This window comes from Arachis hypogaea, chromosome 13, assembly GCF_003086295.3.
Source record: "Arachis hypogaea cultivar Tifrunner chromosome 13, arahy.Tifrunner.gnm2.J5K5, whole genome shotgun sequence".
In the NCBI taxonomy this organism is placed as follows: Eukaryota; Viridiplantae; Streptophyta; class Magnoliopsida; order Fabales; family Fabaceae; genus Arachis; species Arachis hypogaea.
In genome coordinates this window covers 126383121-126399866 of record NC_092048.1, presented here as the reverse complement: position 1 = coordinate 126399866, position 16746 = coordinate 126383121, and the positions used below count along the sequence as shown (strand labels likewise).

The window sequence follows — 16746 nt, the reverse complement described above, 5'->3', positions numbered from 1 at the left end:
TTTATTTTGTGATGAGCCAGGATTGTCCATCAAGGCTCACACTTACATCCTCAAATGTTATTGTAAAAGAAATAACATCACACAAATTTTCACATACAAAATTCACATTCTCAGATATTTGAAAAAAGATTTTACCGTTATAATATATTTTCAAACTTACACCTCTCTCCCTTTTTTATACTCTTAAACTCTTAACGAAATAAAACACTCTTCACTTCAGTGTGATGTTGTAATTAATGAAGGACAACGTATGAGAATAAGAGATATTATACATCCAAATTTTTTTGACAATTAAGTTTAATTAAGTTAGTCTAAATCCATTAAAAATTAATTTCATTAGTAAGAACGTGAATACATGCTTTAACTACGTGAATGCTTTCGCATTCCTCTTCCTCCTTCTTCTTATTTGCGTTTCTTCTCCTTCTTCTTTTATATTTTTTCCTCATCATTGTTCTTTTATTGTTGTTGTTGCTGCAATTTTTTTTTCTCATTTTTCTAATAATTTTGTTGTATTATGCATTTCTTCTTCTTCTTTGTTTAATTTTTTCTTGTTCTTATTGCTAAGAGAGTAAAACTAGAAAAATAATGAGAAGGTAAACCAAGAAGAAGAATATGAATAAGAAAAGAAGATGATGATAATAATGATGAAGAAGAAGGAGGAGAAATTTTGAGTTATCATTAAATAATTTCAGTGTATTGTGAATTTAAATAAGGTGCACTTTTGGTCTGTACTTGTTTTGAATTGAGTCTGTGTGAGTCATTATTAGGGATAACAATGGGTATCCATGGCCTCCCCCCGCTCCCGTCCCCATTTAGCATATTCCGATCCCCCTCCCCTCATCCCATCCCCGTCACAGATCAGTGGGTCTCTATTTATTCTACCGTGGAGGAGGCAAATACCCACATTTATCCGTGGATATTAAACTTAAAAAGAAAAACACACAATCATGATAAAATTTCGTATAATTCAACTAAAATATATCAAATTAAATCCATTTCAAACGCATTCAACAAAATAACATAAATACTAAATCAACAATATACAAATTAAAATAAAACAAAATAAAAAAGTTTCCAACATAACAATATAACAATTAACAAATCTTGGTCGACAATCATGATTCGGTAATAATACTCCTTTCTTGTAATGATACAAATTTAAATAATTAGTTGAAGCAAGTTTAGATATTATGCACATCATTAGTTTGTTTTTAAATAATACTAAAAAAAATTAAGATTGTTATATATATATATATATATATATATATATATATATATATATATATATATATATATATATATAAAGGACATTCAAGTAATTTCATTCTAATGGGGATTTAGCTAGTCCCCATGAGGCGGGTACTTCAATCTCCGCCCCATCCCGTTTGTTTGTGGGGATGGGTCCCAGTCCCATAGGACTTCGCGGGTTCCTATTTTGCTCTCTGAGTAATTTCTGTGGATTTGGATTTTTTTTCCATCCTAGTCATCATCATTAAGTAATTTCTGTGCATTATGATTTAATTTTGGTATATTCTAGTCTGAGTTTATTTTAAACTGAGTTTGTTTGTGTGTCGTCATCATTAAGGAATTTCAGTTCATTCTGGATTTGAACTGTTATACATATAAAAAGAAGACGACATGACAATAACGATAACAATAACGAAGATGATAATGATGATGATGGAGGAGGAGAAGGAGGAAAAGAAACGAGGAGATAAAAAAATTCAAATGAGAAAAGAAAGAGAAAGAAGAGGAGATAGAGGTGGTAGTGATGACGACAATAACAAAAGAGATGATATCCTTAACTACAAGTTCACAAATGAAATTTAGAAAGGATTAGTGTCCCTTCGAGTTGAGTTGTTTATTTAGTTTGTGCTAGTAAGTCGAGTTAATACAAAGGATCATTTGAGTAGATTAGGCATCATTGAACGTAGTGATAATATTTGTGTTATGTGTAACAAGGAAGTTGAATCTGTACAACATCTGTTTGTTACGTGTGAATTTGTTTGGCAGGTATGGTGCACATGGATTACTCATGTGGGTCGTATTTGGAGTATCCCAGGATCCATAAAAGAACACTTTGAGAGTTGGAGGACGATGCATTTAAGAAAAAAAACATGCGGAAAAAATGGTTAGTGAGTTTCTTCTCAGTTATATGGAATATCTGGTTGTGTAGAAATGAATTGTGTTGATAGGTCGTTTTATTGCTCAAGGGAGTGGTTTGAAGGCTAACTCATGTTGTTGATAGCTATGCTGGAGATGACATAAGAGTTGCTTCGTTTTAATTTCTGTCCGATGTACGCTCCACCGAGTGTTTTAAGCTTGTTTCCTCTTTCAAAAAAAAGAAGAGAAAGATGAGAAAAATAGAGGAGGAGGAGGAGGAAGAGAAGAAGTAGCAATATTAGTGGGAAAAGGAAGAGAAACACGAAGAAGAAATTAGAGAAACATGAAGGAGAAAAAAAAAAAGTGCGTGTATGAAAAACAATTATATCAATTTGGTCAAATTTGATTAAATATTTTGCTCGATTATAAAATTTTATTCTAAAAGAAAGACCTATTTTTTTTTTTAATTTGATAGAAGGGAAGATTAATATATAATTTTTTATTATTATCTACACAAAATTAAAAATATCTTGAGAAAAGTAAAATTACCATTTAATATAGAAGATTAATTAATATATGTATCATGCATTTATCATTATTTAGGATAGATCGTCCTATGAATTGTGACTGATGTTGCATAGAATTTGATATGCAATGATAGATTTGATTAAATTATTATCTAACGACTCTTATTTATCAATTTTATACGAAGATAACTGTACTTAAATAGTTGCACGTAAATTTTTATCTTTGATATCTACCTCTCCCCATACGCATCATGTTCAATATGAAGATACAAAAATTACAACACGATCGTGTAACAGATCCAGAAAACCACATACAAATTGATGGCACATTATGAATCATTAACGCATCACACATGGGATGAAAGTGATTTTCACCTGAAATAAGTAATCACTAATTATATCATAAAATTTAATTTTCATATATTATTAGAATAAAAATAATTAAATTTTAAATTTATTACTTTAAGTATTAAAACGTATAAATTTTATTGGTATTTATTGGGTAAAAGTATTAAACACTTACATTATTGGGTAAAAGTGAAAATTATAGTCACCTTGTCACTTGGATAGTTGGATTAGACAACAAAGTCTAGCTCAACCGTTTTTTCTTCTTCAACTCTCCAACTGTCAGTGTAACCACCACCATATTCAGATGAAGCAATGAGAGGGTAGCACGTATATCCAATAATGTTCAATTTCGGCTCTATGAAACAATTATCTAAGCTTTAACTTAAGTCAACACCAAATACAGAGTTATACATATAAACTTTTTTTAATTATTATTATGGTTAAAAATAAGAATGCACCGCTGTCACCAGAACGTTGGTTTTGGTTGGCAAGGCTTCACATGCTTCTCACCAGCATCATTCAAATGCAGAAAAAAAGAAAAGCAATTACCCAAAAAGGAGGCTATCATCAACATTCAACAACAATAATATAACTTTTCTCTCATAAATCTTTTTGTTCTTCCACTGCTCTGTGCCACCATTTGTTTGCTTCCAATCATGGACATTTCCCACAAGAAGAGAACCTTGCTTAAGGTCATACTCCTTGGTGATAGTGGGTATGCATATATCTCTCTCATTTTTTTTATTCTTTCTAAAATCCCATTCATGATTTCTTCTTCTTCGTATGCTTCTATAGTTCTGCTTAGTATGATAATTTTTGTGTTTGTAAAAGCTGCAAAATTTGAAGATTCTAGACCAAATCCAAACATACACATTATCATTTGGATGAGACTACTTTCATTCATGCTTTGTCCAGTGTTGATAAATTGTTAATCACAATTCATTTTTCTTCATCTATCTTATTTCAGGGTTGGGAAGACTTCTTTGATGAACCAGTATCCATTTGGCACTTGCATTTTCAGCATTGTTCATAATCATTATTATTATTAATTTTTTTTTAAAGAGCGGAAGTTTGTTATTATTTTTTCTGATGTCAGTGATTGGCTGGAAGTGCATTATTAATTCTAAACTATGAATGCTTTCAATCTTTTCAATGTTTCCCCCTTTTTGTTTTTGTTCCGTTTTAAAAAAACAGTGTATTGCATAGTCATAATCATTATTGGCACATGAGTTGGCAATCTATGCTTGGAGGGAACACTGGTTCATGTGACAGTTGGCTGCTATTAATTGGGCCCTAAATGTTTCCATTTTCCACATTCACATTATTATTTTCCATACTAATAGGAATTGACTTCTAAATTAGTATTTTTCCTTTATTGGGTGTTTTCTTGATTTGTGTTTCGCACTAAACGCAAAAAAGAAATGCATATATAGCATAGTATAGTATTACCGTGGAGACCTTAATTTTGAATTTAGGTACGTTTATAGAAAATTCAGCCAGCATTATAAAGCCACAATTGGTGCTGATTTTGTCACAAAGGAGCTACAAGTAGATGATAAACTCGTCACTTTACAGGTTAGTAATTTTAAGTTATTTCTGATAACTTAACTTTTAACAAACACATTCTTAGTTTGGTCAAAACAATAAATGAGACTCTTTTGGCAGATTTGGGATACAGCAGGACAAGAAAGGTTCAATAGTTTAGGTGCTGCATTTTATAGAGGTGCAGATTGTTGTGTTTTGGTGTATGATGTAAATGCACACAAGACATTTGACACACTAAACAATTGGCATGATGAGTTCATTAAGCAGGTGTGTACTATTTAGCACCTTTCTGAATGAGCAATACATGAAGATTATATCTTATATGTTTTGGTGTTTGGCCTCAGGCAGATTTGAATGATCATGAAGCATTTCCCTTTGTGTTACTTGGAAACAAGGTTGATGTAGATGGTGGGAACAGTAGAAAGGTATTAAAAAGAGTTTGGGCCTTTTAGATTAATATGCATAGTTTTGAAGTTGAAATCTCATTCAACTTGTTGCAGGTGACTGAGAAGAAAGCTAGGGAATGGTGTGCTTCTAGAGGAAACCTACCATACTTTGAAACCTCTGCAAAAGAAGGATACAATGTTGACGAGGCATTTTTAAACGTAGCAAAAATTGCATCAGAAAACGAGCACACACAAGACATGTGAGAATCATTTAATACATACATAACTTCATTTAAGAGAAGCTAGAGTGATTCTGCTATTTTGCTTCTGTTGGGGGCTAACCGCTAATGTTTTTTCTCTTCTTCACAGTTATTTTCCTGGAATATCTGAAACTGTTTCGGAAGCAGAACAAAGAGGTGGTTGTGCATGCTGATTTTTTTTTTTTTTTTGGAATTTAGAGGATGAATGTATTTTGATAAACCTTATGTTACTTTTGTCCTTCTCTTGTGAAGTATGATGTAGCATTTTAGCTTATTTATTTATTTATTATTTGATCTTTTAATTTAGCATGGTAAGGATCAGATTTAAATGCAAAAACGCAAATTGAGCAGTTCACCAGTATGATAAATCCATATATATTGGCCCATTTTCCGTAGCTCAATTCGCAATATTTATTTTAACAAAAATATTATATATACACTAAAAATTTACACAATTTTCAGTTATTATATATTATTTGTGCATATTTATATAAAATAATTTATACAATTTTTTAGCTATATATAATAATTTATATAATTCTTTAGCTAAATAATCAGTTAGTAGAATAATTAAATGTACTATAATAAAAAGAATTAAATATTAATAATTTTAAGGGTAAAAAACCTTAATAAGCCAAGTCAAGAATCATGTAACGTAAATACGCCAAAGCGAAAATCGTTTCAGCAATAAGCCAAATCATATTTTTATATAATTCGAACCATGCTGGTTCGAATTCTATTTCTACATAATTCGAACCAGCTTGGTTCGAATTACACACAAACACACGCACACACGTAATTCGAACCAAGCTGGTTCGAATTACACACAAACACACGCACACACTAATTCGAACTAGCTTGGTTCGAATTACACACAGTAATTCATGGTATAATTCGAATTATGCTGTTAAAAAATTAATAATTTATTTAAAAAAATTTATTAAAAAAATTAATAATTTAAAAATTAAAAAAATATATATTTTTATTTCATACGTTAAAAAAAGCTAACAAAATATTTAATCGAGACTTCTTTAAAATATTAATGAGCTATCAATTCGAATTCCATACAATACTTTTCTGTCCATTTTTAATAGTTCATGAATATTTTTTAATAAATTTTTTTAATAAATTTTTTTAAATTATAGTACAAAAAATATTTTATCCTATGCAAAACAATTTAAAAAAATGGCTTAAAAAATATTAGGAGTACTATAAAAATTTGTAATGTTATAATAACTTAGGTAAATACATGCATGTACTCAAATTTTAAATAAAATACTCTACATAGTCAATAATAATTTAGAAATGAAAGAAAATATTTTATTCCATACAAAATAATTAAAAAATATATTTTATTCTATACAAAATAATTTTAAAAAATGGCTTAAAAAATGTTATGAGTACTATAAAAGTTTGTAATATTCTAGTGATTTAGGTAAATACATGATAAAAATATTTTTTCTTTAATTTCTAAATTATTAGTGACTATGTGGAGTATTTCTTTAATGTCTTAAGTCATTAGGATATTACAAATTTTTATAGTACTTCTAACATCTTTTAAGCCATTTTTTAAATTATTTTGCATAGAATAAAATATTTTTTATGATATAATTTAAATAAATTTATTAAAAAATATTCATGATAATTTTTTAATAAAATTATTTAAATTATATGGTGAGATATTACATGATTCGAATTACGCATAGGGAAGTTCGAATTACTCTGATTCAAATGATATGGTGAGCAATTCGAATTCTATACAATACTTTTCTGCCCATTCTTGATAGTTCATGAATATTTTTTAATAAATTTATTTAAATTATACCACAAAAAAATATTTTATTCTATGCAAAATAATTTAAAAAATGGCTTAAAAGATGTTAGAAGTACTATAAAAATTTGTAATGTCCTAATGACTTAGGACATTAAAAAAATACTCCACATAGTCACTAATAATTTAGAAATTAAAGAAAAAATATTTTTATCATGTATTTACCTAAATCACTAGAATATTACAAACTTTTATAGTACTCATAACATCTTTTAAGCCATTTTTTAAAATTATTTTGTATAGAATAAAATATATTTTTTAATTATTTTGTATGGAATAAAATATTTTCTTTCATTTCTAAATTATTATTGACTATGTAGAGTATTTTATTTAAAATTTGAGTACATGCATGTATTTACCTAAGTTATTATAACATTACAAATTTTTATAGTACTCCTAACATTTTTTAAGCCATTTTTTTAAATTGTTTTGCATAGGATAAAATATTTTTTGTACTATAATTTAAAAAAATTTATTAAAAAAATTTATTAAAAAATATTCATGAACTATTAAAAATGGACAGAAAAGTATTGTACGGAATTCGAATTGATAGCTCATTAATATTTTAAAGAAGTCTCGTAATTAAATATTTTGTTAGTTTTTTTTAACGTATGAAATAAAAAAATATATTTTTTTAATTTTTAAATTATTAATTTTTTTAATAAATTTTTTTAAATAAATTATTAATTTTTTAACAGCATAATTCGAATTATACCATAAATTACTGTGTGTAATTCGAACAAAGCTAGTTCGAATTAGTGTGTGCGTGTGTTTGTGTGTAATTCGAACCAAGCTGGTTCGAATTACGTGTGTGCGTGTGTTTGTGTGTAATTCGAACCAAGCTGGTTCGAATTATGTAGAAATAGAATTCGAACCAGCATGGTTCGAATTATATAAAAATATGATTTGGCTTATTGCTGAAACGATTTTCGCTTTGGCGTATTTACGTTACATGATTCTTGACTTGGCTTATTAAGGTTTTTTACCCTAATTTTAAAGAAAAAGTTTATGGGGCTAGTATTTTTATTGAAATTTGGTCATAATATTTTTTTGTAAAATATCAAGTATATATTTTATATGTAATTGGTTGCAACTTTTGTGTAAGTATGATTGTTATCTTAATTTTTGAAACTGTAATTTAATATCGACCAAAAAATACACTGTGATTTAATTAATTTTTATTTATTTTGGCAAGGAACAAAAGACTTGGTGAATATTTGTGGTGAATATATAGAATTAGAAAACAAGGGCCCCATTTTGCCAGGAAATATCAAATTCAGAAATGTTATTAGGCTCGAAATCTCGAACGACCTGGGGAAAAAAGAGTATAAAGGAATTAAAAACTCTACCCAAATAATAAAAATAGGTGTTTGTTTGGTACGATGATAAATTCATACGTATTGATATATTAAAAATATGGACAAATAATAATATGATATGTGAAATTTATTTTCTATGTCAGCATCTAATTGTTTTAAAAAAATATATATCATATTACTATTTTTACTAAAACACTTTTATAATTTAATAAAAATAAAAAATATTTTTATTTAATTTTTTAAAAGACTTAAATACTTTTTTTTTTATGTTAGACAAAAATTATCCTTTTAAATTAATTAAATTGATTAATTTTATAGTTTTAAAATTTAAATAATTTAAAAAACAAAAACACATTTAATTATTTATCATACTCAGAGATTATTTCAATGTTATTGACGATTCTCCATGAATTCTAATCAATCATTCATACAAAAAAAAATTTAAAAATATACTAAAAAAAATCAAATGTTCTTTGTTTTTTTGGATTTCTCAGTCAACCTTCAAATCTAAGACTAAACGCTCTTTGACGAGTCTCTAATGACCGGTTTAGAATTTCCAATAAATCAAAACTCAAGTTCGCCGCAAGTATAATTCTAAACCGGTAATTAGTGCTATCAAGGTTTAGTTTGGTTGTCACAAGTTTAACCCAATTTAAATTAAAATAACCGAGAGTATTACTTCTGCGTCGTCCTTTCTAGTTTGTTTATTTTAACTTCTATTTTGGTTTCTGTCACTGATTTCTGTTTTATTTTTGTTTCATTGTGTTTAATTTTAAATCCCTAGGTGTTCTCATTCATTGGATTAAAAATTTTTGAGAATACAAAAGGATCTTGTATAGTAAATTTTAAGATGATTATAAAATGATTTTCATCGTTAAAAATCTTAAAAGCTTGTGTTTTATTCTTAACAGAGTTTCTGTCAAGGTAACAATGTTCTGCTAGGGTTTTTACTCTTAACAGAGTTTTCTTGCCGTCAAGGTCAACTTTTCAAAAAATTTTCTCACGTCAATCATAAACAAGTCTCTACCACATCAACAATTCATTACATTCTACAAGTCTACGTTCTTCTATCACACAGAGCATGGAGGATAGGAGAAGAAACAGCCAGGAAAGGGTACCAGAGAATGAAGATGATGGTGAGGGTTTGATACAATTGGAGGAAGAAGATATAAGGAGATGAATTTCAAACTGTATTAACAGTCTAATTGGCAAACTGTTCGCTCAAACAATTCTCTACGGGGACAATGGAGGGAGCGTTACGGGCAATATGGGGGTATCCTGACGGTTTTAGAGTTACAGAGATAGGACACAACCAATTTCACTTCTTCTTCGATAGAGAATGGGATGCGATGAGAATAGAGAAGGGTTCACCGTGGTTATTCAAGGATTACGCGCTTCACGTCCAACGGTGGAAGGAAGGGGCGAAAGTTGATGAACAGAGAATTAGTATCATCCCAATATGGGCCCAATTTTGGGGCGCTCCTGAAGCCTTTAAAACCGTAGAAGTGGCTCATAAACTGGGAGGAGGATTGGGTAAAGTGATAGATGCAGGATTTTTTTATGTTAAAGGGCGAGAAACCAGAATACTCAAGGCCAAAGTTGAAATAAGAGGAGAGCAAACTATCAGAGACAGCCTCAGCGTGATTGGTCCAGATAAAAACAAAGTAGAGGTGGTTGTCCGATATGAGAGATTAGGTACAATCTGTATTGATGGTTTCAGTGGCTAAGAGAAGGGGGGGTTGAATCTTAGCCCCCTTTTTTTGTTGCTAACACTTGCTGAATTCAGAGGAGACTTTTCTATTTTGGCTCGTCCCTGGATGACGAACGGATTTTTGATGGTTTAGAATTTCACAAATGAAATCTCATTGCAAGTATAGTTTCTAAACCAATCACTAATCCTTTCATGCAAAAATTTGTTTGTCACTAGTACAAACCCCTAAAATTTATAAACCGAAGTATTGGACCTCGGGTCGTTCTCCCTAGGAATTACAATGAAGTGTCTTGTTATTGGTTATGAGTTATTTTGGGGTTTTGGATGAGAGGCATGAAAAGTAAATGGCAATGGAAATAAACTAACAACTATAAAAGGCTCTTGGTAAGGTGTGAGAACTAGAAGTCCTATCCTAGTTATCTTTCTCAATTGTGATGAGAATTGTTCATTGCTACCACTTAGTTAACCCTTACTAATTAAAGGAAAGTCAAGTGGATGAATTGACTTGAGCCACAAGTCCTAGCCAACTTCCAAGGAAAGACTAGCTTTAGTGCACTCCGAACCAATTAGCAATCTCTCCAATTATCAATCAACAAAGGAATTAGATAACTCAAGTGTCACTAATTACTCTACCTAGGCCAAGAGGATCTAAATCTACACTAAAATCCAACCAAGCATTTCATCAAACACTTGGAAGGCACAAAAGAAAAGTATAGTCAATCACAACAAGAATGAATTCTAACTACAATTGAATGTAAAGAATTAACAACAACAATCAAGGAAATCACAATTATCATGAATTACCTCAAATTGCATTATTGAAAGAAAACAAAGGAACAACAATATATCCAAAACAAAATGAAGAATTACAACTATTAAAGCACACAACTAGAAAGAGGAAAAGGAGAAGATTAGGAATTGGTGAATGAAAAGTGAATCAAAGCATGAGTTAAACCTAGATCTAAGAAGAGAGATTAACCTAAACCTAATCCTAATCCTAATCCTAGAGAGAAGAGAGAGCTTCTCTCTCTAGAAACTAACTCTCAAAACTAAAACTCACTAAAAAAATTGATTAGTTTCAAGTCATCCAAATCCTAAATGATAATGATGCCTTCCCCTTAATCCTTCATCCTTTTATTCCTTTCCCTTAGCAATTTGGCGCCAAAAATGGGTTCAGAAACCCTCTCAAATCGCCAGGCACGTGTTGCATTAATGAGGTCATGTGCCAGCATCGGCGCGTGCGCGCATGGTACGCATGCGCGTCCCTGGTCGATTCTGCAATGTGCGCGCGAGCGCCTTGTGCGCGTGCGCGTGCATGGCTGACTTTGCTTCTTTGACTTTTTATGCTTCTCTCCACTTGTATGCTTCCTTCCTTGCTTCCTTTGATCCATGCCTAGCCTATTTCAACCTGAGGTTACTAGCAAACACATCAAGGCATCTTATGGAATCAAACAGAAACTAGAATTCATCAAAATAGGGCTTAAAAAGCATGTTTTTACACTTGAGCACAATTATGGAAGAGATAACAAAACCATGCTAATTCTTAGGCTAAATGTGACAAAAGGTTATCAAAATACTCTAAATTCAATGCAAAACAAACCGTCAAATTGGGGTTTGTCACTGGACACGAGACTTTTTCTTTTATCTCGTCCCTAGTCACGAGACTTTTTGTTTTGTCTCGTCACTTTGCACGAGACATTTTTAGTTTTTGCTCCTGTGCAGTAGAAAACAGAAATGGAGTAGGAGAGAAGAAAGATTACACCCAGATATATCCTGGTTCAGCTGCTAAGTGCAGTGCAGCCTACATCCAGTCTCCATCACAACAATGATGGAATTTCACTATAATCAACCTGATTACAAACTGTAAAGTGCTAACCCAACTTACAAGGGGATTCCCACAGAATCATGAAACACAACATAGATGAACAAAGGAACTCTAAGAACATCTATGGCTTTTTCTTTTAATTTTGCACTCTCTGTTTTTTTCCGCTCTATGGCTTTTTCATACAAACCTCACTGTTTTCCTTTTTCCATGAGACTCAAGACATGACAAAATTAAACAGAAAAATATAAAACAGAATACATTGAAGGAGAAGAAAATATGTAAGCTTAGGTAGCTCTGAGAATCCTGTGTCGTGCACTCTCAATGCTTACTTCTAACTCCTTGCTCCAAACAGTGGTTGTTCACCCTTAATATAGAAGAGGGAAGCCTCCACTTATTGAAGCCAAAAACTGAACCAACTTCTTCCTCCTTCAACAAACAGAACCAGTTCGGCCATATAGAGAGAGAAGAGATAACCATGCAATTACCTCTAGTTCTTCCTTGATCATCACCCTTCATCAATCCGAGCTATCCATCCTTGGCTTGCTCTCCAAGATGGATTTCTGGCCCTTGATGCTTCATGATGATAATGACTTCATCTGCTTCAATCTCTGCCTTAACCATCACTTCGCCACTCTAGCTACTCCCTGTGGTGGTTAAACAGAATCAAAGACAAGCCATGCTTCAAGAATCTCCCTTGCTTGGCCGAATCTTTACCTTCCATTTTTGAGCATGAAGAACTCAAGATAACCTCACCAAATCTAACCACATTTGGTGAGTATCTTAGCCACAGCTCATTTTTATTTTAGTATGTTTTCTTGCCATCATTAGCTTGATGGTCTTGATGCATGCAGCTTCTTCTTTTTCTTGGTTGATGAGCATAGCGTCCATAGCTTCCTGGACAAGGACCGAAGAAGAAACAAGAAAGAGATGAGAGAGAATAAACAATTTAGAAGAAAAGCAATTCAATGTGATAAACCACTTTGTTGGTAAAAGTTGCTTTTTCTTCCCTAGTTTAGAGTGGCGTGTAGTCATTATAGCCATCAATCAATTTCAGCTGAACTTTTCTCTCTCATATTTCCCATGCATTAATTAACAATGTAATAGATTTTGAAATCCATCACATGGTTAAGAGCTTGGATCCGTTGAAAGCATTTTGCTTTTATTTTATCTTGGTTTCGGACCAAGTTTGGAACCATTCATCACTAATAGGATTTGGGCTTGTAGTATTGAAGTTAAAGCTGGCCCAATTAGATAACATTTGCTTTCCTGATGAATTTTATTTCAGATCAAGCATGAGAAAATTAACCATGGGCTTGGTTGTAACAACATTGAGCTTGGCCCATCAATAAAATTTCATCCACTTATTATAAACCATGCATCAAGGCTGATTGTTGGGCTTATACCAAAAAGCTCATTTTTCGGCCCAACATAAAATCTGCACAACAAAATTATTAATTAAGCAAATATGAATTAAGATCAAATTAATAATTTTGTAGTTAAATATTTTAATAATGTTTGTTCATCATCAAACTTAAATAAGAGTTTTCCAAACTCATCATGTACATACTGTGCACAAATAGGCCATGACCATAAATTGTGCCCCAAGTTCATGGAAGATGCTAAGAAGGAAAGAATTAATAAAGATAAAATAGGAGAATGGGTGAGAGCCGATCAAGTTGGAAAAAGGGTGGAATTGCAAGAGAAGGGCAACATTGAGAAACAAACAAGGCCCCAAGCCAACCAATCAGTGAGACGTAAGAAACTGATGCCAAATTGCCTCATAGAGGGTTTTGCTAACTTCAGCTTCAAGGAGTCGGTGAGGGGAGCAGCAGAGAATGGAGTACAAATCAATATTGGATGCAATGAAGAAAAGGAGCTAGCTAGAGGTCAAAAAAATGCGACACAATTCAGTCTAATGCAACTCGGGATGCAGGACGCGAGTATCACTTTAAATGCCTCTAACTCTAGTGGAGCCCCAATGGAGAACCAAAGGGATAATGTGCCTCCAAGTCACTATGGCAGCCACTTTAAGCGGCTAAAACATTCAGCTAGAAAAAATACTGAAGGTGCTGAATCAATGAGTGGAGTTAAAAGAAGAGCAGAAGAAACAGCAGAGAAGTTATATATGGAAGTGGAGAGAGTGGAGGGTGCCAGCCGTTCAATGGCACCCCCAGCACCATGAAGATCCTTTCATGGAACTGTCGGGGTTTGGGGAGATCCCTGACAGCCCATAATCTTAAAGGGATGTGTCAATCCTACTTCCCCGAGTTGGTTTTTCTAAGTGAAACTAAAAACTAAAATCGACTTGTTGAACAGAAACTCATATCATGTGCATTCACTAATTTTACTATTGTTGATTCAAGTGGTCTATCGAGAGGTATAGCTCTGGCATGGAAGGACTTTATTGAGGTAAGGATAATTGCTCAAAACTCTTTTTCTGTGATTGCCACAATTAAAGATGAGAATAAGCGTATGGTGTGGGGGCTGGTGGGAGTATACTTAAGTACTAATGAACAAATTAGAGTGGGGCAATTTGAGGCACTATTCGTACAGCTTCAACAATTTCAAGGAAATATTGTTATAATGAGTGATTTCAATGCAATAAAAAATAATGAAGAAAAAGAGGGAGGGATTACAAGATCAGCAACTTCCATTGAAAATTTCAACAGATTTATCAATGACAATCAATTGGTTGATTTGGGAATGATCGGTCAATGCTTTACATGGTCAAATAGGAGGAATCGGGGTGAATTGATACAGAAGAGACTTGACCGGGTCATGGTAGGTGTGGCTTGGAGGGAAGGATATGAAGCAGCTGTTGTTAGGAGATTATCTGAAAATGGATCGGATCATGCTCCATTGCTACTAGATGCCACCCCTCCAAGATGGTCATTGATGAGCGAATAATTTATACGCTTTTTGACATTGTTTTTAGTATGTTTTTAGTAGAATCTAGTTACTTTTAGGGATGTTTTCATTAGTTTTTATGTTAAATTCACATTTCTGGACTTTACTATGAGTTTGTGTATTTTTCTGTGATTTCAGGTATTTTCTGGCTGAAATTGAGGGACTTGAGCAAAAATCTGATTCAGAGGTTGAAGAAGGACTGCTGATGCTGTTGGATTCTGACCTCCCTTCACTCAAAGTGGATTTTCTGGAGCTACAGAACTCGAAATGGTGCGCTTCCAATTGCGTTGGAAAGTAGACATCCAGGGCTTTCCAGAAATATATAATAGTCCATACTTTGGCCAAGAATAGACGACGTAAACTGGCGTTCAACGCCAGCTTTCTACCCAAATCTGGCGTCCAGCGCCAGAAAAGGAGCCAAAACCAGAGCTGAACGCCCAAACTGGCACAAATACTGGCGTTCAACTCCAAGAAGAACCTCTACACGTGCAACACTCAGGCTCAGCCCAAACACACACCTAGTGGGCCCAGGAAGTGGATTTATGCATCAATTACTTACTCATGTAAACCCTAGTAGCTAGTTTATTATAAATAGGACCTTTTACTATTGTATTAGGCATCTTTGATCAGTTGTATGCTATCTTAGATCACAATAGGGGGCTGGCCATCTCGGCCATGCCTGGACCTTCACTTATGTACTTTTAACGGTAGAGTTTCTACACTCCATAGATTAAGGTGTAGAGCTCTGCTGTTCCTCAAAGATTAATGCAAAGTACTACTGTTTTCTATTCAATTCATCTTATTTTGCTTCCAAGATATTCATTCGCACTTCAACCTGAATGTGATGAACGTGACAATCATCATCATTCCCTATGAACGCGTGCCTGACAACCACTTCCGTTCTACATTAGAATTGAATGAGTATCTCTTAGATCTCTTAATCGGAATCTTCGTGGTGTAAGCTAGAATGATGGCGGCATTCAAGAGAATCCGGAAGGTCTAAACCTTGTCTGTGGTATTCCGAGTAGGATTCAATGAATGAATGACTGTGACGAGCTCCAAACTCGCGATTGCTGGGCGTAGTGACAGACGCAAAAGGATAGTAAATCCTATTCCAGCATGATCGAGAACCGACAGATGAATAGCCGTGCCGTGACAGGGTGCGTTGACCATTTTCACTGAGAGGATAAGGTGAAGCCATTGACAAGGGTGATGCCTCCAGACGATTAGCCGTGCCGTGACAGGGCATTTGGATCATTTTCCCGAGAGAAGACCGAAAGTAGCCATTGACAATGGTGATGTATCACATAAAGCCAGCCATGGAAAGGAGTAAGACTGATTGGATGAAGATAGCAGAAAAGCAGAGGTTCAGAGGAACGAAAGCATCTCTATTCGCTTATCTGAAATTCTCACCAATGATTTACATAAGTATTTCTATCCCTATTTTATTAATTATATTCAAAAACCCCATTACTATTTTATATCCGCCTAACTGAGATTTACAAGGTGACCATAGCTTGCTTCATACCAACAATCTCCGTGGGATTCGACCCTTACTCACGTAAGGTATTACTTGGACAACCCAGTGCACTTGCTGGTTAGTTGTGCGAAGTTGTGAACCATGGTATTGGCATCATGTTTTTGGCGCCATTACCATGGAAAGAAAGAGCGATGAATTTTACATAATTAAAGTGTAATCACAATTTCTGCGCACCAAGATTTTGGCGCCGTTGCCGGGGATCTAATTGTTCCTGTTTGGCGCCAAGAATCGTCTGAGATCCCAATCCCGGCAACAACACCAAGTTTTTGGCGCCGTTGCCGGGGGTTGTTCGAGTTTGGACAACTGACGGTTCATCTTGTTGCTCAGATTAGGTACTTTTCTTTTTATTTTATTTTCAAAAATTTTTCAAAAATATTTCAAAATTTTCTCACCTGTTTTCGAAAAAAAAATATTTTCAAAAATATATTTTTATTCAAAATTTTT

The 16746-nt window shown here is 33.0% G+C and overlaps 2 protein-coding genes across 2 annotated transcripts; both read left to right on the top strand.

Annotated features, from left to right (window-relative positions):
* Positions 1 to 3457: 3457 nt before the first annotated feature.
* On the top strand, positions 3458 to 5471 carry LOC112736026 (ras-related protein Rab7). Its single transcript, XM_025785394.3, has 7 exons — positions 3458 to 3693; positions 3946 to 3972; positions 4454 to 4553; positions 4644 to 4790; positions 4868 to 4948; positions 5024 to 5169; positions 5279 to 5471. Exons 1-7 carry the CDS (start codon positions 3635 to 3637, stop codon positions 5340 to 5342), a joined length of 624 nt encoding a protein of 207 aa, XP_025641179.1. The 5' UTR covers positions 3458 to 3634; the 3' UTR covers positions 5343 to 5471.
* Positions 5472 to 9563: 4092 nt separating this feature from the next.
* On the top strand, positions 9564 to 10046 carry LOC140177715 (uncharacterized). Its single transcript, XM_072210863.1, has one exon. It carries the CDS (start codon positions 9564 to 9566, stop codon positions 10044 to 10046), a length of 483 nt encoding a protein of 160 aa, XP_072066964.1.
* Positions 10047 to 16746: the final 6700 nt, after the last annotated feature.